The sequence below is a fragment of the Pelodiscus sinensis genome, chromosome 19 (assembly GCF_052426305.1).
Source record: "Pelodiscus sinensis isolate ZL-2025 chromosome 19, ASM5242630v1, whole genome shotgun sequence".
In the NCBI taxonomy this organism is placed as follows: domain Eukaryota; kingdom Metazoa; phylum Chordata; order Testudines; family Trionychidae; genus Pelodiscus; species Pelodiscus sinensis.
The window spans coordinates 23,595,449-23,621,385 of record NC_143070.1 but is presented as its reverse complement, the minus strand read 5'-3'; the positions used below and the strand labels follow the sequence as shown (position 1 = coordinate 23,621,385).

Sequence of the window (25,937 nt, the reverse complement as noted above, 5' to 3'; positions counted from 1 at the left end):
CAGGAGCTGCACTACGGGTCCTCACATACCCCTGCCGCAATTCCTTGACCTTGGCTCTGACTTGGTCTGGGGTGGGTGGAGGTGGCCTTTCTTTGGCCATAAATATCTGCATTCCTCCGACTGGACTGCAGGGCCTGCAGAGACTCCTCCTTGAACCACAGCTTTATCTCTGGCCCAGACCATGACAGTGGCTAGCACTTGCTGCCACTTGCTTGGTCCTGCAATGTGTCCCTGGAAGGGCTAGAGGGATCTCTGGGGGCTTGTGCCTGTGACATGGCTCTCTGAGAGGCTGAAAGAGCTCCATCTTAGCCAACTGGATAGTGAAATTATACTAAAAATAATTGGTTAAGGTAGAACTAAGCGGTACTTGAATTTCTCTTTATAAACTGGACGGAGACCAGCAAGAAGAAGGAAAAGGGGAGAAGAGAAGAGAAGAGAAGAGAAGAGAAGGGAGAAGAGAAGAGAAGAGGCAAAAGAAGACCAAGGAGGAGGAGAGAAGACCTTGAAGCAGAACTCACCTCCAAGGCAGCCTAAGAGCAAAATGGCCGGGACTCCTCTGAACAGCTGTTGCAATGGTTTGCTGTGTGAACTCTGTGGCAGGTGACATTAGGGCTGTGCACTGGCATTATTTACCAGTTTCCCTGGCTTCACTACGCCCAGAGCTGTGATGGCCGAGTGGTTAACGTGTTGGACTTGAAATCCACTAGGGTTTCCTTGCGCAGGTTCAAATCCTGCTCACAGCGAGGTCTGTGTTTTGCCCACACCTCTTCCTCGGGCAGCAAGGGCCTCTGTGAGTTACCAGCAGTGGGGCTGTTACTGTTGGCATCAGGACTGGATTAAGGGGTGAGCTAGTGGGGCAGCTGCCAGCAGGCACTACCTGCCTTGCTCCTGGCAGACTACAGCAGCTGCCCTGGGACTGGAGCTGCATTAACCTCCACAGCACCTGTCAGCAGTGCCCTTCCCCATGCAGCTGTGGGGCTCTGCATGACCTGCCCCAGGGTACTCTGGGCTGCATGCCAGTGGTGGTGGCAGGGCCAGGCTGGGCAGCACAAGAGCATCCTGCTACCACAAGCTCCACGCATGGAGCGGGAGGGGCTGTATATACACTGTGCACCCAGGGTGGAGCCGCACATGCACCATGAGCCGGGGGGCAGTGCCACATGCCCGGGGCACTAGAATGGCTCAGGGCAGCCGTGGTCAGCATCTAACTAATTGCACCATTAGGCCATGTCTTCACTCAGGTGGAGATTTCTGCTGCAATCCATCTTCCAGAGCCTGATTTAGCAAGTCTAGATAAGACTCTCTAAATCAAACCCAGAGGGCACCTGCACCTGTACACACTGCTCCTGCTCTTTGCTGCCATCCTGCTTCCACTGTGAGGACACCAGAAAACTCAACAAAACTCACTGCAGCCGCAGCCCCTTTCAACCACTGGGTCAGCCCGGGAAGGGAGGCAGGAATGGGGCCTCAGATTGCACAATTCAGAGTCCTGAGCGCTGCCCTTGACACCATGGGACCTGAACCAACCACTCCTCACTCAACTGGGCCAAACTAGTGCCCCAGGTCATGCCCACTGGGACCTGCTTTACTTGTTTTCCTTCTGACTTCTTCTCCTGGGCTGCAAGGAGCATCCCTGGGATTCCCTGGGACAGGCACAGGACTCTGCCTCCCCACAGTCAGCCCCACCCCAAAGGCTTTGGCAGAACGGAGGGGAGGGGCTCTGCTCACCCCACTGAATCCCACAGAGGTGCTGAGCTCGTGCCCTGCCCCCCTCAGCTTGGCTTCCCTCCTCTGCCCCATTCCTGCCTCATTTCCTCTTTGGGCCAGTCACACAAGGGAGACAGTGGGAAGAGCCAACCCCATACACCAGCCTCCAAGGGCAGGGGAGGCCAAGCCACAAGCCTCCAGCCTGACCCATCTGGCTTCCCCAGGCTGGCACCAAGGGGCATTCTCAGCTGATGTCACTCCCCTGTCCCATCGGATTTGGGCTCATCTCAGGCACAGGCCTGGCAGCAGGAGCTGCACTTACCTGGCCACCAAAGGGAGCTGCAAGAAAAGAAGATGCTGTGTTTCTACCTGGCTTTGAACTAGAGACCTTTTGTATGTTAGGTAACCATAATGGCCACTATACCACAGAAACACATATTGGTGGGGGGTGGGACTTGGCTGACTGTTCTGTTCCTAGCTCTTGGCTGACTGTTCTGTTCCCTCCTTTGTCACGTGGGGAGTTGGGCTCATCCCAGGTACAGGCTGGTCAGCAGCAGCTTTACTACCTGGGCACCCAGGGGAGCAGCAATAAGAGGAAAACCTGTGTTTCAGCCTGGTTTTGAACCAGGGACCTTTTGCATGTTAAACAAATGTGATAACCAGTACACCACAGAAACATAACTCAATAGGGGGTGGAACTTGGCTGACTGTTCTGTTCCTGGCTCTTTCCAACACCCTGCTCTGCAAGGGAGGGGAATGCACCTTGTGAACACTCCACCTCTTGTTCTCAGGGAAGCCACTAACCCGAGCTGCCAGCTCCTCATTTCCTCACCAGCCCCTTGAGATTTCTAGCTCAAAGCTGGAGCTGCTGTGGAAGGAGATGAAGCTACAGAAGCTGACAGGGACAATCAGCAGGCAGAAGGTTATTTTTTCTCCTCCCTGGGTTGATGTGGCTAGAACTGAGGAGAAGAAAATCCTCTTCCCTTCTCCTCAGAAGATGGAAATTGCAGTTTGCTCTCTCTCTGGTTCTCCTAAAGCTGAACCCCAGGACTACACTTTTTCTTTCTAAAACCCTGAGGAAAGCGAATTGTTCGCAAACTGAGAATGTGACTTGAAGAAGGGCATCGCCCAGCATAGGGCTTGAACCCATGACCTTGAGATTAAGAGTCTCATGTTCTACCAACTGAGCTAGCCAGGCTGGGTGCCAAAAAGCTCTCTCACACCCCATTACAGGGCATCAGGAGCCAAGTGTTCGCCACTGCCTGACAAGTCTTTTTTTTGCCCTCAGTGACCAAGTCTTGGTGCCAGCCTGGGGAAGAGAGATGAGTGAGGTCAGGATCCTTTTGGAGTATTGGAGAACCTTGTGGAATATTTGTCCAAGTTTAAGTCCATCAGAAAATGGATTTATAGGTGTTTCTGTGGCGTAGTGGTTCTCACATTTGCCTAACACACAAAGGCTCTGTGTACACTGGAGGGCTCTTGCTCAAGAATGGCTGTTCTTGGGCAAGAATCCTCAGAGCATCCATACCGCCCACCTACTCTTGCGCAAGGAGATTAACAGTACGGTGTCAGAAGACAGGGCTTCTTGTGCAACAGCTATGCTCTTTTCTGACAAGTGTAAGCCCTTCTAGTTCCTGTGCTTTGACTTCCTTTTCCACAGGCTCCCCAGAGAGAATTTTGTGCCTCCTGATGGGTGTCTGATACACCCGGAGCTCAGTCTCTGGTTTGGATGGGCCCTGGAACTTACAATCTTGCTGTTCTCATGTGTGGTTCCAGCAGCAGCAAGACTCCAACTCTTGCCCCCATGGCGCTAACAGGTGCCCACCTCTAATGCTCATCTAAATGGGGCTTTATAGTCCCTTTCAGTGCATTTTTCTCCTCAGCAGCACACAAGAGAGAAGCTGTTGCCAGCGGCCCTGCAAGGCAAGACGAGCTTTTCCTGCCTTCCTCAGACTGACTCGCTACTTGGCCCCATTCCTGCCTCCCTTCCCGGCCTGACCCAGTGGTTGAAAGGGGCTGCGGCTGCTGCTGACAGGGAAGAAGCTGGGAGGCAAGGTGCTGGCAGAAAGAGATTCCAGCTGCCTCTTTGCCCTGGGTCTCAGTGCGCCATGCCAGCCACCAGCCACCTTGACCAAACCTCAAAGCATCTGGACTAGCCAGCCCACATCACAGTGAGTCACTAGTGACCCTGCCAGGGAAGAGCCCTTAGCAGCTGCAGAGATGTCCCTGCATCTGCCTGAGATGCCCCCCTGAAAAGGCCACTTACAAGCTAGGTTTCTGTAGGCTGGTGAGCGCAGTTGGTTAGAGCGTGGTGCTAATAACACCAAAGTTGTGATTTCAATCCCCATACTAGCCACAGGGCTGTTTGGTTTGGTGACTTGCCCTTGTTTAGCTGCCTGTTATGGACAGGGAAGCAGAAACAAGAGAAGGCTGAGAGCTTTGCAAGTAGGCCAGAGAACTGGTGGGAGGATGCTTCAGCCTGCACCGACCCAGTGGCTAAAAGGGCCTTGGCCTGGCCTGCTTTCTCCAGTAGCAGGGAAACTCTTCTCTTCCCTCCATTGTTCCCAATGGGGTGACTTGATGTCCAAATTCCTGCTGCCACAGTGGCTATCCCAAGGCACCCTGCAGGGAGGAGGCACCCAAGCCAGAGAAAGGTTCAATATTTCCAGGTGGCCTGGAGCATGTACTAGGCACATAGTGCTGCTGCCAACTGCTTGGTTGTCTGCTTCAGTGGCCTGGCAGCTGGCCCTCCCCAACCCAAACTCAATCCCGCTCCAGTTCCCTCTGAGCCTGCAGCTGCCCCTGCTCCTCTGGCTTCTTCCCCTGGAGCCATTCCATGGCTGCTGAGGCCCCCGCCCATGAAGCAGTGGGGCCACCAGAGGCAGGCTCCAGTTCCAGCCCCATCTTTGAGCCCCACCTCTCCCTTCCTCACCTCTCCACCAGCCTCCCACTCCCTCCCAGGTTCTTTACCCAGCCCCTCCCCACTTCTACATTCCCCACATGAAAACCACAGTTCGTTGTTTCAGCAGGGAAAAGTCAAGTTTGTTTTACCGGCAAGGGCAGGGGGAGAGGAAAGTGGGGGGGAGAGCAGGGGAACGGTGGGGGGGGGAGAGAGGCACAGAGGGCAATGTAGAGGCCCCTTGTGGGGATGCCCAGGGGAGAGTCTCACAGGTGTCCTTATCTGAAACTCTCCTCCAGAGCCTCTTGGAGATACAAGCCCCCAATGGGCTCCTGGTGGCATCATGGGCACCGAGTTCTTCGGTGGCCCCAGCCCAGGTAGGGCAGCTGCTGCATAGAAGAAAGTGGCTCGGGGAGGGAATACCTGAATGGCCCAGTGGGGGTTGGTGAGTTTTGGCTCGTTCGCACCAACCCAGTCAGTGGACTGTTTCCCTGCGCTTAGGGCTCTGATTTGGGACCCAGTGGAGAAAGAGGGCCTGGGTCCCGCTATCTCCAACCCAGGGGCCGACCCCTTTGCTAGCCTACGCTAAGAGTTCCCTGTCATTGGTCTTGAGCTGAGAAGGCTGTGCACTGGTGAACTAGAGACACTTACCTGTGGACTTGAGCCGAGAAGGCTGTGCACTTGCTAAGTAAGGACATGTCTTGCGGGACCTTAGCCTGGAAGGCTGCGTTTCTGTTGATCCAAACCCCTCACTGGGGGAGCCCCAGCCTGGAGAAGGTGAGGCTTGTGTTAATCAAGGACTCTACCCATAGACGTCAGCCCAGATGCTGATACTTCTGTTAAGGGGCTGGGTTTCATCTCTGCTGGACAATTGGAAACAGGATATTAGGATTTGTTTTTCAGGGATTCCAGGACACAGCTTGGGCTCAGCCCAACTGTGTGACAGGGTACCCACAGGGAGGGAATGTGAGACACACAATCTCTGTATTGGTACAAAAACGTTAGCTCATGTGGCCGGAGTGAGGCTCAGGGGATTTGGATTGTGGGAAGGGACATAGGGTTGGGGCAAAGAGTTGGAGAACAAAGGTGTGAGGTCTGGCTCTGGGGTGGTGCTGGGGATGAGAGCCTCAGGGATGAGGTTTGCAGTGTGGAGGGTTGAGGGCAGGGTTCCCTCAGGCTGAAGCCCACCCACCTCCAAAGCAGAGCCACGCAGTGACTACTCAACTGCTCCAGGGTGGGCTGTGCGGCAGACAGGGCTTATTCTAGCAGTCCTGGACAGTGGCAGGGCCAGAGCCAGAGCCAGAGCCACAGCCACAATGGGGGCCTGCTTCAGCTGTAGCTCTGTTGTGGGTACTGCATACTTTGACAGACTTGGCCAGGGTCTGAGCCGCAGCAGCATCACAGGCAGTGAGGGCTTCAGCAGCCCCGGCCCAGAGCCATGTGGTGGGGGGGCTCACTCCAGCAGCTGCTCCAGCAGCCAAAGCCAAGGACCCAGAGTGGTGAAGGACTGGCTGCTCTAGAGACTGGGGCCATGTGGTAGAGGTCTGGTTCCAACTCCACTTCATTAAAGATCTCCACCTTGGGATCTCAAAGGTAAATCTGCAGGTTATCTGAGGGATAAAATAGATGGCAGATGACTAGAGAAATGTTCTGCGCCCTGTTCATATTTAACAGCCTAAATCATGTCAAGGAGAACAATTCTCTCTGACCCTCAATATTCTTGTCATTTGTGAAGGCATCAATCACATCAATAATGTTGATGGTGCCAATGATTATTTTTGTCCCCGTGGAAGTTATTTCTCTCACTCTCACACACCCATGTGCACTGTGTAGAGGCAACTAAAACTTTAATGCTGTTGATTATCTTCTATTGATGCTAAATCAATATACAATTGATGACATATTAAAGGGACTTTTCTATGACTGATGGGTCTAAAGCATGCAGATACTATAAGAAATATAATCTATAATTAGATTGTGTCTTATATACAGTGAAGTAATGTGGGCTGAAGAAAAAGAGCTGGATAAAGTTTTCTGGTGATATCCCTAAATTCATCTTCTGAATGTCATTAACTTGCAGCTGCAGAATGAGCTTTAGAGTCAATGGCTAGGGATGGTGCATTCATTTTTTATCCTTTACAAATTACTACACTATGACTAGATTAGACTGGGAGGAAAGTGCAGGGGTTCGGATGAAGGGGACACTGCAGAAGTTAGGGGCACAAGGCAGGGTTTGTGGCAAAGGGTGCACAGGATGGGGGTGCAGGAGATGGGGAGCTCATGGATGAAGGAAAAATAGAGCAAGGGTGGGTGGGAATGAGACTGGGTGCCAAGCTGGTACGTTTTCAGGGTGCATGCATGCAGGGTCACGCACCTTGCTAATTATCCTTTGGTTTAGTATATTTGTTCCATAATTTAAATTGCATATGTGTGTGTGTGTAAAACTCATTAACTCGTGGGTGCCATGTAGGCACACATCTGAACAAGTTCACAGGATGTCACTCTTTGTGCACAAGAAAAAATTCACTCTACTCATGGATGGAAAATCTTAGGACTACTGGTTGAAGGCTCTAGCTGGGGCTGTGATCTTAAAGATGGAGGGGACTGACATGTAGGCCACTGAAAGGCTACATCAAGGAGAAAAGACTCCCACGAGCTCTCGCTGCCCCAGCACACGTGTTACTGTGAAGGGGGAGGAGGGAGACCCACCTCTCCCTGCCATGGTAACTCTGGGCCTGGGGCCATGGGATAGCCAACTGTCCTCTGGCCACAGCGGGACTGGGCTGGGGTTGAGACCAGTGGGTAGAGGTATCTCTCCCCACCAAAGCCCTATAAGCTCATATGGCATTTAATAGGCTGAGGCACAGCCACCTAGCCACATAGCTTACAGGGAACTCAAGTTCTAGGTTTCTTCCCACTGTAGGTTCTCCAATGGCTAACAAAAGTTGAGCTCTGACTGAAGCTTTCCCCACAGTCAGAGCAGCTGAATAGCTCTCTCTCGTCTGTAGGTTGTCTTATGTTTAACACACACGTGGACAAGGGGGAATCTAGTAGATATAGTGTACTTAGATTTCCAAAAAGCCTTGACAGGGTACATCACAAAAGGCTCTTGTGGAAATTAGGTTATCATGGGATAATTGGGAAGATCCTTCCATGGATTGAGAACTGGTTAAAAGACAGGAAACAAAGGGTAGGAATAAACGGTAAATTTTCAGAATGGAGAGGTGTAACTAGTGGTGTTCCCCCAGAGTCAGTCCTAGGACCAATCCTATTCAACTTATTAATAAATGATTTAGAGAAAGGGGTGAGAAGTGAGGTAGCCACGTTGCGGACGTTACTAAACTGTTCAAGATAGTCAAGACCAAAGCAGGCTATGAAGAACTTCAAAAAAAGATCTCACCAAACTGAGTGACTGGACAACAAAATGGCAAATGAAATTTAATGTGGATAAGTGTAAAGTTATGCACATTGGAAAAAATAAACCCAACTACACATACAATATGATGGGGGCTAATTTAGCTACAACTAATCAGGAAAGAGATCTTGGAGTTATTGTGGATAGTTCTCTGAAAATGACCTCAGTGTGCAGCGGCAGTCAAAAAACCAAATAGGATGCTAGGAATTATTAAAAAAGGGACAGAAAATAAGATGAATATCTTACCGCCCGTATATAAATCTACAGCACGCTCACATCTTGAATACTGTGAACAGATGTGGTCTCCTCACCTCAAAAAAGATATTTTGGCATTAAAATAGTTCAGAAAAGAGCAACTAAAATGATTAGGGATTTGGAATGGGTCCCATATGAGAGGCTAAAGAGACTGAGACTTTTCAGTTCAGAAAGAAGGGACTGAGGGGGATATGATAGAGGTGTATAAAATCATGAGTGATGGGGAAAGGATGAATAAAGAAAAACTATTTACTTGTTCCCATAATATAAGAACTAGAGGACACCAAATGAAATTAGTGGGTAGCAGGTTTAAAACTAACACTGGTCTACACTTTTTTAAGAAGTCGTCTGCTTCAGAGATAAAATGTGCTATTTATTATGTATTTTGATGTGCTAAATTCAATAATGACAATTAAAACAACTGATTGGCTACTGTTTCCAAGATATTTAAGTTTTTACATTTTATGTCTATGTATATTGTGTAGATAATAGCGTTTTAATCATAAATTGTAAACCTAGGTCTTTTCATGTGTTTATGTTTGCTTTACATGATAATATTTCACCTGTCCTGTTTATGTAACACTTTAAAAATCAGCAAAAGGGTTATAGCAATAAAATGTATTATGAAACAAAAAGCAAAAAACTATTATGTACATAGTTTAGTCCTATTCAGTGTCTACGCGGCGTTTCTTGGCTTGTCTATTGTATTCATTAATTGGAGCATCTCTTGTCACTGTCCAGCAATAGTCTGCAAGCATTGATGGGCTCCATTTGCCCTAATAGCGTTTCTCCATTGTTGCAATGTCCTGGTGAAATCGCTTGCCGTGCTCGTTGCTCACTGCTCCGCAGTTCAGTGGAAAAAAATCTAACTGAGAGTGCAAAAAATGTATCTTTGGTGACATGTTGCAACCAAGGCTTTTGCATGCCTTGAGGAGGTTTTCCACCAACAACCTGTAGTTGTCTGCCTTGTTGTTTCTGAGAAAATTTATTGCCACTAACTGGAAGGCTTTCCATGCCATCTTTTCCTTGCCATGCAGTGCATGGTCAAATGCACCATCTCGAAGAAGTTCACGAATCTGAGGACCAACAAAGACACCTTCCTTTATCTTAGCTTCACTTAACCTTGAAAATTTTCTACGGAGGTACTTGAAAGTTTGTGTATCCAGTCTGCAGACCAAGCAAGAGAGCAACATCCTTCAAATCGCCACAAAGCTGCCACTGATGTTGGTCATAGTTTATGCACCTCAAAAGTTGTTTCATGTTGTCATAGGTTTCCTTCATATGGACTACATGACCAACAGGAAATGATGGCAAAACATTGCCATTATGCGGCTAAACATCCATGACTTCTAGGAATAACATGATGAAATTCATATCATGTATGACGCAATACCAGCTTCAGATTGCATCATTCATTGTTTTGCCTAAAAAGCAAGTACTGTCCAAACCCAGTCATAGATTTATTCATAGATCCAGTCAAAGGTGTATTTTAGTCATTTCTGGTTTAAATTGAGATCCCTTCCCTTTATAACTCACTTATCCTCCGCCATTCGCAAGTCAAAGGTCGTATATACTGACCCAATAGCATATCTTGAAAACTAGAGCCAATCAACAATTTTAAGCATCATTTTTGTTCTGTGACCCAGAATTAGTAAAGTTTGACTACAGTTATTTCAGAAGCATTTTGGCTGTAAAGCAGTGTAATAATAGAAAGTTCTTCTTCACACAGCACACAGTCAACCTGTGGAACTCCTTGCCAGAGGAGGCTGTGAAGGCTAGAACTGTAACAGAGGTTAAAAAAGAGCTACATAAAATCATGGAGATTAGGTCCCCCATAAAAGGATATTAGCGAGGGGGTAAGGAATGGTGCCCCTCGCCCTCTGTTTGTCAAAGGCTGGAGAAGGATGGCAGGAGAAAAATTGCTTGAGCATGATCTTCGGTCCACTGCCTCAGGGGCATCTGGTACTGGCCACTGTTGGAAGACAGGATACTAGGCTAGATGGACCTTCGGTCTGACTCAGTATGGCCGTTCTTATGTTAATGTTTGACCTGTGTTTGAAACCTTTTCTGCAATCAGAGCTGTTATGAGGCAACTCTCTTGTATGTTTTATCTGATGGTTAGTAAGGCAGGAGCACCGACTATTGCTTTCCCTGCAGTCAGAGCACGTGAAGGGTAGCTCTCATGTGTGGGTTCTCCTATGTCTAACAAGGTGTGAGCTTCTACTGAAGTTTTTCCCACAGTCAGAGCAAGTAAAAGGTTTCTCTCCTGTGTGGGTTGTTCTATGTCTAACAAGCACTGACTTCTGACTGAAGCATCTCCCGCAGTCAAAGCAATTGAAAGGTTTCTCTCCTGTGTGAGTTCTCCTATGGAGAACTAGGTCTGATCTCCCGATAAAGCTTTTCCCACAGTCAGAGCAATTGAAAGGTTTCTCTCCTGTGTGTCTCCTCCTATGTGTAACAAGGTTTGACCTCTTCCTGAAGCTTTTCCCACAGTCAGAGCAATTGAAAGGTTTCTCCCCTGTGTGGATCCTCCTATGGATAACAAGCTCCGAATTCTCATTGAAGCTTTTCCCGCAGTCAGAGCAATTGAAAGGTTTCTCTCCCGTGTGGGTTTTCCTATGTCTAACAAGGTGTTCACTTCTACTGAAGCTTTTCCTACACTCAGAGCAATTGAAAGGTTTGTCTCCTGAGTGGGTCCTCCTATGGTTAACAAAGCATGAATTCTGACGGAAGCTTTTCCCACAGTCAGAGCAGTTGAAGGGTTTCTCCCCTGTACAGGCTCTCCTATGTGTAACAAGGTGTGAGCTGCTCAGAAAGCTTTTCCCACAGTCAGAGTAATTGACAGGTTTCTCTCCTGTGTGGGTTCTCCTATGTCTAACAAGGTGTTCACTTCTACTGAAGCTTTTCCCACAGTCAGAGCAGTTATGGGGTGTCTCTCTTATATGTAGTATCTGATGGTTCGTAAAGTGCAAGTGCTGACTGAAGCTTTTCCCAGAGTCGGAGCACTTGAATGGCTTCTCTCCTGTGTGGGCTCTTTGATGTTCAATAGGAGTTTCACAGTCACTACAAGTGCAGGGTGACTGTCGATGGGGGATTTTCTGTTGAATGGTTTCTGTGTTTGTTTTCTCTCCTCTGCTCCTGTGACTTGATTTATCCTGTCCCCCTCCTGGATGGTTTCCATGCTGCCTTTCTGGGCTATGCTGACTCTCACAAGTCTCTCCCTGCTCACGTATCTGGGAAACATGCCCTTCAGGTCTTCCCAGTAACATCCCACATGGAGACACTTGCTCCGATCCCTCCTGCTGCACAAGATCATGGTTCTCAGTCAGCATCCCATCACCTGTTGGGATAGAGAAATAATCCAGACAGGAGTTATTCTCTATGATGAGCTGAAAGAAAACTCTGAAAGAGGAATAGAAAAGGGGACACACGCTCAAATAATGACTGAATTATCATGAGCTGAGTTCACCCTCCTTCTTCAGAACTCTTCCACAGAAGAGAAAACCCAGCCTTTCCTCATCCACCACACTCTGGCTCAAGTTGAAGACAGGCTGAAGAGTCAGACAGACTTCATGAAAACACACAAGTAACACCTGCTATAAGTTAGTTTCTGAGGCAATTTAACTGATTGCTCACCTGTGTGGATGCCACTGATGATCTCCCCTTCCTCACAGCTCTGGTGATCTGGGACCTGCAACTCCTCCTCTCGCTCCACCCAGGAGATCACATGAGCTTCAGAGAGTGGAAATCCTGTTGGAGAGTAAGTAATCAAGTGCTGATCTTGTTCATTAAGGTCTCTGCCATTACTGCTTCCAGAGCCAGGATCTGAGTCACCCATCCAGAGAGGCTCCTTTCCCCACCTTGCAGAGACTGGGATCTGGCTGGTACAAGAGCCAAGGACACACACACAACTGCAGTAAAGGCGCATCCCCTCCCCCCACCTTGAGAATGGCCCAGCTCTTTCCCCAGGGGAGCTGAGCACTCTGTTGCACTCTCTAGGGTACAACTCAGTCCCCCTCAAAGCCCATTCCATCCCCCTCATCCCCAGTATCTCAGAGCAGGACAGGGACACACTGCTCAGAAGGGGAGCCCTAGGGAGGGCTGGCAGGTCTGACACCAAAGCCCCCAGACAGGGCTCAGACTGTAGCGGCCACATGCCAGGTCACTAGGACTTGGAGAGGAAGGACTAGCTCTAGCTCCCCAAGGCTCTTTCCACAAAGCTCCTGGCAGGTGGGCTGGGCTCCCCCTGCTCTTTGGCTCAGATTTTCTACTTGGGCCAGAAGAAGGCCCAAGATAGATATTGGGATAGAGAGTATGCTTATTAAGTTTGCAGATGATACCAAACTGGGTGGGGTTGCAAATTCTTTGGAGGATAGGGACATAATTCAAAATGACCTTAGCAAGTTAGAGAAATGGTCAGAGGTAAACAGGATGAGGTTTAATAAAGAGAAATGCAAAGTGCTCCACTTAGGAAGGAACAATCAGTTCCATACATACAAGATGGGAAGCGACTGTCTAGGAAGGAGCATGGCAGAAAGGGATCTAGGGGTCATAGTGGACCACAAGTTGAATATGAGTTAACAGTGTGATGCTGTTGCAAAAAAAAGCAAATATGATTCTAGGTTGTATCAACAGGTGTGTTGTAAGCAAAACTCGTGAAGTCATTCTGCCGCTCTACTCTGCACTAGTTAGGCCTCAGCTGGAGTACTGTGTCCAGTTCTGGGCACCACATTTCAAGAAAGATGTGGAGAAATTGGAAAGGGTACAGAGAAGAGTGACAAGAATGATTAAAGGTTTAGAGAACATGACCTATGAAGCCAGGCTTCATGAACTGGGCTTGTTTAGTTTGGAAAAAAGAAGATTAAGGGGGGGACGTGATAGCGGTTTTCAAATATCTAAAAGGGTGTCACAAGGAGGAAGGAGAAAATTTGTTCCTCTTGGTTTCTGAGGACAGGACAAGGAGTAATGGGCTTAAAGTGCAGCAGGGGAGGTTTAGATTGGACATTAGGAAAAAATTCCTAACTGTCAGGGTGGTCAAATTGCCAAGGGAGGTGGTGGAATCTCCCTCTCTGGAGATATTTAAGAACAGCTTAGATAGACATCTGGCAGGGATGGTGTAGACCAGGCATGTCCAAAGTCCGGCCCGTGGGCCAATTGTGGCCCGGTTTCTGGTTTAATACGGCCCCCCAGATAATTTGGCAATATCTATCTTTTATGGCCCCCAACAAATCCATATGTATTGAGATGAATACACTGTAAAAATCTCAGTTAATGTCAGTTGGTCTAAATCAGTTATAAATATATTTGACACAACATGTATACTTGGTGTTATGTTCCTGTTCATATTTTTTGCACTTAAAAGTTGACAGACAACCTTTATTACCAATAATATGTAATGTACAATGTTCCTGACATATATTTCAGCTTCCTGGATTTTTTTTTCATCTGGCCTTCAGATATGAAAGGCAGAGTGATTTAACACCTGTTTAGATTTGTCATCCATGTGACGAAATGAAAAGTATGCCGTTTGCAATAAACTTTGCATAAAATAGTTAATTTGCATTTAATTTTAATGGTTCAAAGAATGTCAGGCAAAATGGTCGGCCCTCACGCATGTTCACTTCATCAAATCTGGCCCTCTTTGAAAAAAGTTTGGACACCCCTGGTGTAGACGGTGCTTGGTCCTGCCTTGAGGGCGGGGGGCTGGACTCGATGACCTCTTGAGTTCCCTTCCAGTCCTATTATTCTATGATTCTAAGGCAGAGGAAGTTGCCTGAGCAGCTAAGTGAATCCTTGGCAGGCTGCTTCAGGCCCTGCCTATGCTCTTGAGCCCTGATTCCAACTACCTGTGTCTGGGTGAGCCCTGCTAGCTGCCCACAACAGCTGCCGTTCCCGTGGCTGCCCAGGGTGGCGCTAGGCTTCTCCAGCAACCAGCCAGGGTGAAGCTGGGCCATGCTGCTTCTCTGATGCTTGTGGCTGTTACTCAGCTCCTCGTCTGTAGCCTTGGTACTACTCTGCCAGCAGCAGCCTTTGTGTGGTTTCCCAGCCTCCCTCTTCCGGTGAGCCTGGCCTTTGATTTCGGGCCGCTCCAGGGAGACACAGAATCTACCACATTTGCACCTTGTGAGCGCCTTCCCCTCAGCTTTGTTTCCACCCCTTCTTGGACCTGCATTTAGTGTTTGGAAGAGCCACCTGTGATGTGACCATGGAGATCATTGTGCTACCAGTGTTACACAATCGCAAAAAAGCTTGTGCGAAGCATGCTGTGTGCCGAGTCAATGGGAAAATTCTGATCTGATTACTAGGATTATCTTGTTTATGCCCATTATTTTTTAACTAAAACAAGCCAGGCTTTGGCAGAATGGTGGAGCACTGCTATCAACTAACCAAGAAATCACATTCCTGAGCAGGAGGAGGGCAATCAACACCGCTCTCTGCAGGAACTGCAAACACAGTCCTACCAAATAGCTCACTGACCCTTGTGCACATGAACGGGATGAGGGGATAATGGATATGGATGTTTTGTTCAAACAAACAGGGAGAAGGCCAAGGGGGATAGCAACACATTGAACGCAACATTAATTTTGTTTGTGTCAATGTGAGAAAAGAAGTCACAGAAGGGGCATGTTGATACTGGCTGAGGGGCAGTGTTCTAGCTGCTGACTGAGCTGGTATCATTATTGGGTTGGAACAAGTCTCACTATACCTGTGTCTGAGGAGCTGGGACGCTAGCACCCTGCTCCTTTCACAATAAACCTGGCCGAGTGCCTTAGCCTCCGAATGGAGCATGGGTCTTTCTTAGCAGTAACCCTGTGGTGTGCTGCATGGATAAGCTGCACGCTCTGACAGTGCTGCTGGCATCAAGGCTCCAGAAAGAGCCACCCACCCTGAACAGCTGTAACGATGCTCTGTGGCGCTAGCAGCAATTCTTAAGGCACTGCAGTCGCTATGGGAAGCAAAATTATCAAACCCAGCAGCACCTGGGAACTCTGGTGTAAATCAGGACCCCACTGTGCTATCGGGATGCTCATATGGAGCTAAGCATCACCGCTCTTTAGTGTAGGTATCCTTCCCAGCCCTGAGAAACAAGGACACACTATAATAGCTATTACAGAGAGAGGCGACCGCACACAGAGAGTCTAAGGGACTTGATCAAGGTCACACAGGAAGTCTATGACAGAGGCAGAGAACTGAACACAGGTCTCCTGAGCATGAAGCCAGACATTCACACAGGAAGAAAAAGTTCCTACCTGAAGATATAAAAAGACAAGACAGGTGACCTGATTTATCTCCACTGCACAGAGAGGCAAGTGAGCCCCAGAGAGAATGAAGCTGAACTTTTGAAAGGAAACCCAACCTGTGCCTGAAATGCAAGGAGAGCTCTGCTCACGTTTCTCTACTACAGAGCTACCTCAGACAAAATACTCGCAGAGCGTCAACTGCCTCATCCATCCTCCCTCAGCGCCAGCATCCAGCCCCTCCCACTGACAAATACCAGCATGTCACAGAGATTAGCTACAGGCAGGGAAGGACTCTGGGAACCGTACCCTCCTTCCAATCGCTGAGCACACTGCCGCACGGGGACCCTGAAGCCCCTAACAGCAGTCAGATCAAGACCTCTGGTACCTGCTGTTCCTGCCTGAGCCCTTCCACTTACACGTCTGGTCAAAATAAAAGAGGGGCAAGATAGCGGGGGAAGCGCAGCGAAACCTTAGGTGTGGGAAGAGCCATTGTTATATCCTTGAACCTGCCTTCCCTGGGAGGGAGCATGGAGGGGACAGTCTTTCACACAAGAGCCAGGATTATTATGGCAGATACTCCTGACACTGGGGGCAGAGGCAATGAATAACCCTGAACCAAACACAACCCAGATGCTCCAGAGCCCACCCAGCTGCTGTTACCCAAGGGGACAGGAATCCTTACTCAGCCAGTTCACAGCCTCATAATTCTCCTGCATCACATCCCTGTAGAGGGCTCTCTGGCCCGGGTCCAGCAGAGCCCATTCCTCCTCAGAGAAGTACACAGCCACCTCCTCGAAGCTCACAGGCTCCGCCACGGCCAATTCCTGTCCCTGGCTCCTCAGGCCAGAGACTGAGCTGGAGACAAACATGGGTGTTCTGCAGCCTGGTAGGGGGAGAAGGGGCATTGGAGACATTTCAGAAGAGGCTTTAACCCTTTCCACACCCCCATTCTGCCCAGACTCTGTCCGTGGTGAGACACATGCTAGACTCTGCCATTGTGGGTAAAAGTTTTAGTCTAGATATTCCAGAAACAGAAGTTAGATCCCAAATCCATATTCATTTCTCTCTGTACCTGGCGTGAGTTACAACATTACTCCGTCTGCAACAATGGGATTTAGTTCTCAGCACCCAGTGTTTCTGATAACAAGCCACATATTCATCTGCCTGAACATGGACATAGACCAAATGCAGGCTGCTGTATTTAAAACCCTTAGTCTTCATTCATAGATTTGCAGCATAAACTTTGCTCTCTCATCTGACAGAGACGTTATAAACCCTTTCCACAACAGAGTCAGTGAAGGTAACACCACCATTCAGATGCTTATTATTAAACATGTGTGCTGAGTGTTTGCAGGAAGAGCTCTTAAAATTCATGGATTCATGGGATCAGAAGATATCCTTAGTCATGCAATCCCCCTCTGTGGCACAAGCCATTACACTTAGTCCGGTTACCCAGGCACAAAGCTGTTTCCCCACAGTGTACTTTCAAGAAAGTCCCCCAGTGATTTGAAGACATTAAGAGATGGGAGAATCCACCAGTTCTTTGTTCATTTGTTTCAGTAGCTAATCTGCTTCCCTATCAAACATTTGTGCCTCTTTTCTAGCCTAAAATGGTCTGGCTTGAGCTTTCACTTATTGGCTCTCACTGAGCCGTATCCACCCGATGGGGTGGGCAATACATTTTGATGGGGGCCAAATGGAAAGTGGCTGAGAGCTGCACTCTTCCATGACATTAATGCACAAAATGCAGGGTCTTGGATGGACATTGGGAGAAGAAGGAAACTTGGGATAATGGTGTGGGATGCAGGACAGGTAGAGGGGTCTAGGAGGGAGTTTGGGTGAAGGAGGCAGGCTGTGATCTAGGACACTGGATTAGCCAACTACTCATTAGATATTTAAAGTAACTTTAATTTAGAGAAATGACTTGGTGGACTAATAAGGGGCTGTGGGTTTCTGACCACTGAGAGCTCTTGCATATATAGCTGCAGGAGGAGGACAGAGTTTGGGTATGCAGAGCAGAGGGCAGGAGTGGGAAGCAGAGATTAGGAGGGGAAGGGAGAGGTTGGGGTGGCAGAGGCAAGCTCTGGATAGGAGACTTATCTGAGTGACTCCTGGCCAGAGCCCAAGCATCGTAGGCAGGCATGGAGCCTGCCCGACCCTCTCATTGGCTGCAGGGCCATATGCGTGTGTGAATAATTATAATCCAGAGGGGAGGGGGCACGGTGCTTTGTTTCTGGCCAGAAACCAGCCAATGAGATTGTCCTGGGGGTAGAAGCAGCACCTGAAGCCTTCTCCCCTCCCCTCCAGGTTCACAGTCGCTTTCTGAATGACTTGCAGATGGGGAGTGGCATCCGTGGGGTGGATCTGGCCCATGGGCTGTATTTTACCCCTGCACTAGACTTAACAGCCCTTGGGGATCCAGCAGTTTCTTGTCTTGAACAAACTGATACAGTGGAAGCCAGTCAGCTACAAGCCTTTCAGCCTATTCATTGTTTGAAACCAACCCCAGATTGAAACTGACTGAGCAGTGAAATCTGAGCCTGAAGGTGCCGTCCATTGTGTGCTTTAACTTCACCCCTTTAGCATCACAAACTCACAGACCACTGTTTCTCAAAGTGTCCACAGGTCCCTATGCAGCACCCCTGGGGCTCCTCATTGATCAGTGGGTGAGATTTAGGGCTGTGCATGCCATGGTCACTGGGTTTCGTTGGTAACTTCAATGACAATCCCATGAAGATGTTTTCACAGGAATTTTCTCATCATTTAAAGAATCTCCACCTGCAAACTCACCTTGTCTGAAAGCTCCCAGGGATTTTAATCTTCCTCTCTCCAGTGCAGAGGACAGAGTGTCTAGTGGGCGAAGGGATAAGAGAGGTGAGATTCTAGGTTCTCCTCTTTATAACAATGTCCCCACTCTGAACTCTGCATTTCAATTGTATCAGAGACCAGATACACACACACTCAGGTATTTAGTATAAAAGAGTCTGAAACTTTCATTTCCTCTCTCACTCGGGCACCTCCCAGCCATGCATCCAACATCCCTGCAGCCTCACACCCATCCCAGGAGAGAGAAGCTGTGAGATTTACTCTTCCCTCCTCACCCCCTCCCACTTGGTTTCTCATTCACTCACTGCCTCTTATCATATCCTGGAGCGGTGGTGGTGGGACATGTAGCCATCACAGTAACTTTGGCCATTTTGATCTCTAAATGGGAGGTTCAGAGTTTGCAAACCCCTGGCTCTATCTGCAAGCAGGTGGGTCTGTTCGCTCAGTGTCTCTAAGGAGAGCAGTGTGATGTGGCCGTCATTCTCCATGTGGGAATTGAGGCAGGGGAAGGTTGGCTTCAGAGTCCAGATTCAATAGTCTCAGATACTTGAACCACTTTCCCCTCATCCATCCCTTCCAGGTACCTTTGAACTGCCTCAGAGTCTCCGATAGAGCAATCGTTTTCTGGGAGAAACTGCTGACTTGTTCTTCCAGTTCAGGGGAAATCTCTGACAGCTGGAACTGCCCCGTCTCACACCTGGACAGAAACAATTCCATGTGATTGTATTTACTTTACTGCTGATAAGTTCTGGCTAGTAAGTCTCAGCTCTAACAGGCCTGGGGTTAGAATCCTCCAATTCTCCCAGCCTGAGAGCAGGAACAACACATCCCATGGCCGTGCAACCTTCCCCTGAAAGGTCCCATTGCTGTTCTTCACTTCTGGTCTGGGGAGACTGGCTGGGGGACTAAAGGGGAATTGAGTCTCCGTGGCCAACTTACTCCTTGGCCCAGACGCCGAGGGACAGAAGGTTCCCATGTGAAGGGCTGAAAGAATCTGTCCACTAGGGACTACAGTGAGACACCAGCTCCCCCCTCCCCAGCTCCTTCCACACAGGTCTCCAAACAGCCCTCAGGTGGGACAGACTCTTGGTCCCTGCTGCTCTGGGCTGAATGTGCCCAGCAGTGACAGGCCCATGTTCCACCCCACAGTCCTGAAGTAGCCAGTCCCCAGGGAGGTGAGAGCTCTAGGAAACACCTGAGGTCAGACTGTGTCCTGAATGGGGAATTCCAGAGTCTAAAGTGCGAGGATGAGACCCTCAGAATTAAATGAGTCAGAAATATTTGTATCTAACACCTGGCTGTAGAGCCCTGTGGAGATGTGGTGCTAACATCAGTTCCAAGCCCTTTCCCTGCGCTCTGCAGTGTGAGGAGAATGAGAGCCACGTACCTACTCAGGGCGCTTCTGACGTCCTAGAAAAAAAGACAGAGAAAAGAATCTCAGCTCCATTGGACACCCACAGGGGACCTCACAGAAAGGATTATGCAAACATGGGAAGAGGCCCTGCCCTGGCCCCAGGAACATGGATCCTCTGAGCTAATGGGGCTTTGCCATTTCGAATAGCTCTGTGCCTGTAACTCTACAAAGCACAAGAGTCACTCACATGGCAGCAATGCGCAAGGTATTATACTGAGATCTGACAGCTGGACCCCAGCACCTGTGATTCAGGAGCCTCCCTTCCCTGTGTGAGGAGCTGGGATGTTTCTCCCTCAGTCTCACCTGCAGGAATTCACTTGCTGGCTTCTGACACTTCCCCTCCAGCTCACCGATCCACTTACTGAGGCGGGAAATCTGCATGGAGAGGTTCCTGATAGTGTCAGTCTGGAACCTCCCAATCTCCTCATCTAACTTCTCCAGCTGGGCCAGCAGGAGTCGCTCTTGTTCCTCCAGGAACAGCTGCAGCTGCTGAAACTCGGCCACAATCATCTGCCTCTCTGCTTGGGTCCATTTCTGTGTGAAAACAGGGAAAGGGCTGGTCAGGGGCATGGACAGAGCCCAGGGCTCTTTCATGGGGAACAGCGCGCAGCAGCAAGAATTTCTTGGAAAAACCTAAAATGTGTGACATTTGACTCTTTGTGGTTACTCGGCAGAGGAGACTCTCCCAGCATCTCCTTTGACCCATGTCCCTCAGTCATGGGCAACATCTTCTGTCATTCATGGGCTCTGGGAATTCAGACCCAGAGCAGCAGCAGGCAGGACTTAGCATCAGCCTGACAGAGATACCCAGAGAGGAAAAAGAAGCAAACATGTTAATGCACGAAGTGAGCAGACAGCCCTTCAGGGGACATTCAGCTCCCTTGGGAAAGCCACAAAGGCTGGACACGAACTCATGCTGACATGGATGCTCAGGGCCTGCCTACACATGGATCTCAGCCAGCAATCCATGATCCAGGAGAAACACAAACAAGCCCAACCTCACCAAGACCACACAGGAGTCTGCCTCCTAACAGCCCTCCCACGGCCAGTCCCTGCTGGTCCATAGCCACAAGCACTTACCAGATACTCCTGGCTTTTCCCTTCTGCTGTTGTTTTCCTTCTCAGCAGCTTTTCTCTCTCCTTCTTCAGAGTCTTCAAAGGAGTCTCCAATTTGTCCTGAGGAAGCAGATGTAAGCACGAGGGCAAACCCCATTAGATGTTGGGAGCCCATTTATCTGCCTTTAAGAGAGTCCCAATTTTGTGGAACTCTGTCCTTGTCCAGCAGGGACTCAGCCCTGGACATGGGTTTGTCCATAGAAAAAGAGACAGGAGAAGACTGAGGGTATGTCTACACAGCAAAGTTAATTTGGAATCACAGCCTGGAGGGAGCCTGCCATGCACCCAGAGCCATCCCAGCAAGCTTGTCGCCAGTGTCATCCAAGGCCAGGGAGGCCTCGACATGTGAGTGCCATCACTGTCCCCTTATGTGGGGGGGGGGGGAACCTAGGGACTGCGCGTGTGGTCCTTGCTGACCACAGATCATGCAGCAACCTGTGCATGTGCCACACAGGGGCCCTGGCCTGTTACCCACACGCATGTATGTATGAAGGCACATGACATGCTCCTGACCCCGGGGAGAGACACTGCACAATGCCCTCTCTCCAGAAGCTCCCTCTATGCAGAGGCAGGGCACATCTCCCCTCCTCCCCCACCACTCCCCCACACAATATACAGCACAGGGGCATGGGTGCAGTCCTGGGCCAGCTCACACTCCCAGGGATAGCAGGACATGATGGTGCGGAGACCTGCCGTCCTCAGCTTGCAGAGCGGGGCAGGGTTTCACCCACTGTGTCCCCAGGGATAACTGAGCAGGTCTCTTGTTTCTCCACAGCTGCACCAGCTGCGAGTGCAGGGCGCAGCACCCCGCCTAGGACAGCCTCCCGCACCCAGGCCAGCAGGATGACCCGGCACCTGGAGGAGTACCACTGGCAGCACCTGGCACTATATGTCAGGCAGGTCTGCTGCCAGGAGCGCTGGGTGGAGGAAGACCTGCAGCTGCAGCAGGAGGGCTTGCAGGAGCTGCTGGAGCAGGGCCGTGCCATCCATGACAACCTGTAGACCCTGGTGCAGAGACTGGTGCCGGCTGCCGCTCCAGCCCCTGTGGCTGCCCCAGCTATCGCTCCTCCTCCCACTCCTGCTTTCCCTCCCGCTTCTTCTTCCTCCCCCCCCACCTGTTCCCCCTCCCGCCCTCTCGGGGACGCCAAGGACCCCCACACGCAGTGCTGGGAGACAGGAGGGCCGGGAAGACCCCCCAACCCTGAGGTTCTCCTCCCCCTTCTTCCCCTTGCCTTCCCCTTCCAAATCCTTCCTCCCAGGTGTCCCTCTCCCTCCTCCCCTCTCCAGCCTCCTTTCCCAACTCTCACCAGGGTTTCATCCCCCCCAGTTTTGTTAAATAAAGAGTTTTTGTTCATGAAAATACAGGTATTTTATTGGACATCAGGAAGGGGGGTTAAGGAGGGGTAAGCGGAAGGACATGAGGGAGGAATGAGGCACAAGCCCCCAGTGGCGCAGACCAGGGAGGCTGAGTGCTCCTCACGGTGGACGCTCTCCCGCAGGGCCTCCTGGATACTGACAGCCCCCCGATGGATGTCCTGGATGGCAGCCTGCAGCAGGTGCAGCCAGGCTGACAGCAACGCATCCACAAGACGCACCCGAGTGCCCAGGGGCTGCTCTGGCTCCATGTTGCAGAGTGCCAGGGTGTCTTGAGTGAGAGCAACCAGAGCACTCTGAGAAACAAATGCTTTGCTGTCCCGCAGCAAGGCAGGAAATCAAGCAGGGACACCTGAGCATTGGCTGCCTGGGGAGGGGGGGAAGGGGGGGGGGAAGGGGCGTTATGTGTGTGTCCCCTTAAGCACAAGCCTCAGCCTCAGGCAACAGCCACACAAAGATACCCCTGACCTGGTTCCAGCCGGCCTTAAATCCGATTCTGTGTCCACTCAGCGTGGATGCAGTAGTTCAAATTAGCAAAACGCTCATTCAAACTGCATTTTGTGTGTACACACGTTAATTCAAGTTAGCTTAATTCGAATTAACTATTTCGAATAAAGATAACTCAAATTAACGCTGTGGTGTAGACATACTCTGAGGATGCAGGAGGACACCTGCAAAGGTTGAGAACGGATCGGTGGTGGCACCTTCCTAAAGAACGACGCAGGTGGGGATTAGGGAGGTAAAAATGCTTAACAATACTAATCACCACCTCGTCATCTCCAGCCTGATTCTGGCCTGCATATTTCTACCTGCCTCTGGAAATTTCCATTACATGCATCTGACGAAGTGGGTCTTTGCCCATGAAAGCTTATGCTCCTACACTTCAGTTAGTCTATAAGGACTCCATGCCGCTTTTGCAGATTCAGACTAACACGGCTACCCCCGATACTGAATACTAATCTTGTAACCGATTACAATTTTATCAATGACAGTATTTTTTACCCTGCTGACAGGCAGGGCTGGTAGTGTAAATAGGCTCTCCTGGTATCGGGGATCTCTGACAAGGTCTGCTGGGGACAGCCACAATAACTGTTGGCCAATAGAAACTCCCAGCAGCTGCAGACTGACAGTAGCTGCCAGAGGCAAGCGGGCACTGCTGGGACAGTGGGAAGTTTAACCAGTAACTGGCACCAATAACCATTAGCTCATCAGTTAACCAGTTTGAACTCTTGCTACAATCCAGTTGAATCCCAGTTCTGCCTGGCATAGACCTGTGCTTCCTGAAACCCTGCTATGGGTGGAGTGAAGGCGCTCAGGGCCCCACACAGCATCCAGTCCAGCAACCTCATCTAGTGCCAGCTGCTGAATCAGAGTTTAACCCCTCATGGAGCAGCCCAGGAGTTCAGCATCTTAGCGGGAAACCTCCTCTCCCTGCGGGGCCTGGGGCTTTATCAAGGCATCTTTCCCTCATAAAGGCCACACTTCATCACTGTTCAGTGATGCTGAGGGGCAGGGAGCTAGGTCCCTACCAGTTAGGGCAGGGATTTTCCCTTGCTGGGTGTTGTGCAGGGCCCAGATGCCACTGCGGGTCTATAAGGCAAATGCCAGATTATTAGTCCTGTTCCTCCAATCAGTAACAGCGTGTAACCTCCTCTTCTCCAGTCCCAAGGCAGCTCACTGACGGAGTGGCCTGTTGCTCCTGTGATCTAAACCTCTCTGATTGTTAACTTCCCTTGTGCAAACACCCCTTCTGCCAGCAGTGAGGGCTGGGTTTCAGGATTCAGAGCCTCAGAGAAACATTTCCCACATCAGGTACCTGTAAAGACTTGATGTGAGTTGCCACAAAGCCAGAGCATTTACTTTTTACAGCATCACTTGTACCATGAAGGCTTTACAGAGCTGTGCCACACCTGGGCCCGGTAACAGTCAGTGAAATTATCCTGTAATTAAAACCCAACGTTATTTCCCGTTACACTGGACAGCAACTCTGTACCTTGTACTCCTGGGCAGTTTCCTGTATAGGCGCCACCGTTTGATCCCAGGATCTGTCACACACCACACAGATGGGAGTTTGATCCTCTTCACAGAACAGCTTCAGAGCCTCCTGGTGCTCCCCGCACACCCCGTCCCATCTTGCTCTCTGTGCTGCCTGGAAACTCAGCGGCTTGGCTAGTTCCACCACGTTTGCCAGCTGCCGGTTGGGCCGGAGGGGTCCCTGCTGCTCAGTGTCTCTGCCCTGAGGGCTGAGGGGGCCTGGCAGGAATTGTGCCCACACTCCAGAGTGACAGGGGCTGTGAAATCCTCCAGACAGACGGGACGCGGCGCTTCCTCCCGGACACTTTCCAGGGAGCGCTCTGCAGCCATGGCTGCCTCTGGGCTGGGCAGCCACTTCCCTGTGCTCAGCAATGGGGGGAGGGGGCACCAGCACTGAGGATACAAAAAAAATCAAAATTAAAAACCAAAAAAGCCCCAAAAGCTTCGCTGCCCCCCTGCCCGCTCCCAGGACTTCCCCTGGGCCCCTCAGCCCCCTGCCCAGCCAGACCCCCGGTCTCTGCGCCCCTCATGCCAGGGCCCCGCCTCCCTGTGTTCAAATCCCCCCCCCCCGCACACTCTGCAGCCCCCCCGCCCGGCGGGAGCATCAGACGCGGGAGGGGGGGGCGAGGCCCAGCGCCGGACACACCCGCAGCGCAGGACGGGAAGTCACAGCCCCCCTCCAGCTCCCTCGCGCTGCGCTGCGGCCTCCCCCGCGCTGGGCCAACCCCGCAGCGAGTAACGGCGCCAACGGCCCCTGTCAACGGCTCCCGCCTCAGGGCGCGCGGCGCGGGGCCGGAGCACGGCCGGAAACGCAGGGACTGGGACGGGCGCGGTTAGACCGCGCATGCGCAGCGGGTCAATAACTCCGATGAGAGCCCAGCGCCAGGGCTTAGCTCAGACCGAGGGGCTCCCCTCAGTGACGTTGTTTGCCCCGCCCCTTGCTCTGAAGCCCGAGTGACAAGCGAACCCCCGGCTGTGAGCCCCGAGTGACGTGCGATTTCCCCGCCCCCGTACGGCGTCATCAATGACGTTTATTGCCTCGCCCCTTGCTCTCCCGCCCGGGAGTGACGGGCTGCCCCAGAGACACTGAGGGCGCGGGGGAGAGATTCGGCAGGGGCTCCACGAACCAATCAGAACGCGGAGCCTCAGTGACGTCACCGGGCCCCGCCTCCTGGCGCGAGACACGGACCCGCCCCCCCGCCCAGAACCTGCAGGCGCGCGCGGAGCCCGGGCCCAGAACGTATCACCCCGGCTGGGCCGAGATACGCGGCACGTGCGCGGGGGCCGGGCCCTGGGCCGGGGCAGGGAGCGCCTGGGACTACCCCCACCCAAATCCTCCATGCAACCGTGACACCCCCACAACCCCCCCCCCGTGACCGTGACACCCCCCTGACCCTCCACAACCTCCCCAGCGAACGTGACACCCCCTGTGAGCCCCCTGCAACCCCCCTGCAACCCCCCCACAACCTCCCCTGAGATTGTGACACTCCCTGCGAGCCCCCCGCAACCTCCCCTGCAACTGTGACACCCCCCTGCGAGCCCCCCGCAACCTCCCCTGCGATCATGAAATTCCCCGTGCAAGCCCCACCCTACACCTCCCATTCAAGCTCTCAGCCCCCCTTGCGAGCCCCTTACAATCCTCCCTATGGGGCCCCC

At 51.0% G+C, this 25,937-nt stretch overlaps 1 protein-coding gene and 2 non-coding genes across 3 annotated transcripts; 1 reads left to right on the top strand and 2 right to left on the bottom strand.

Annotated features, from left to right (window-relative positions):
- The first annotated feature begins 661 nt into the window (after positions 1 to 661).
- On the top strand, positions 662 to 743 carry TRNAS-UGA (transfer RNA serine (anticodon UGA)). Its single transcript has one exon. It is a non-coding gene; the product is annotated as a tRNA-Ser (tRNA).
- Positions 744 to 2,832: 2,089 nt separating this feature from the next.
- TRNAK-CUU (transfer RNA lysine (anticodon CUU)) lies at positions 2,833 to 2,905 on the bottom strand. Its single transcript has one exon. It is a non-coding gene; the product is annotated as a tRNA-Lys (tRNA).
- Positions 2,906 to 4,753: 1,848 nt separating this feature from the next.
- LOC142820480 (uncharacterized) lies at positions 4,754 to 25,113 on the bottom strand. Its single transcript, XM_089771020.1, has 10 exons — positions 24,928 to 25,113; positions 24,241 to 24,674; positions 20,838 to 20,933; positions 20,061 to 20,291; positions 19,731 to 19,753; positions 18,928 to 19,040; positions 18,308 to 18,367; positions 16,200 to 16,400; positions 11,913 to 12,026; positions 4,754 to 11,616 (listed from the first exon to the last, which is right to left on the bottom strand). Exons 4-10 carry the CDS (start codon positions 20,265 to 20,267, stop codon positions 10,457 to 10,459), a joined length of 1,878 nt encoding a protein of 625 aa, XP_089627146.1. The 5' UTR covers positions 20,268 to 20,291; positions 20,838 to 20,933; positions 24,241 to 24,674; positions 24,928 to 25,113; the 3' UTR covers positions 4,754 to 10,456.
- Between the last annotated feature and the right edge of the window lie 824 nt (positions 25,114 to 25,937).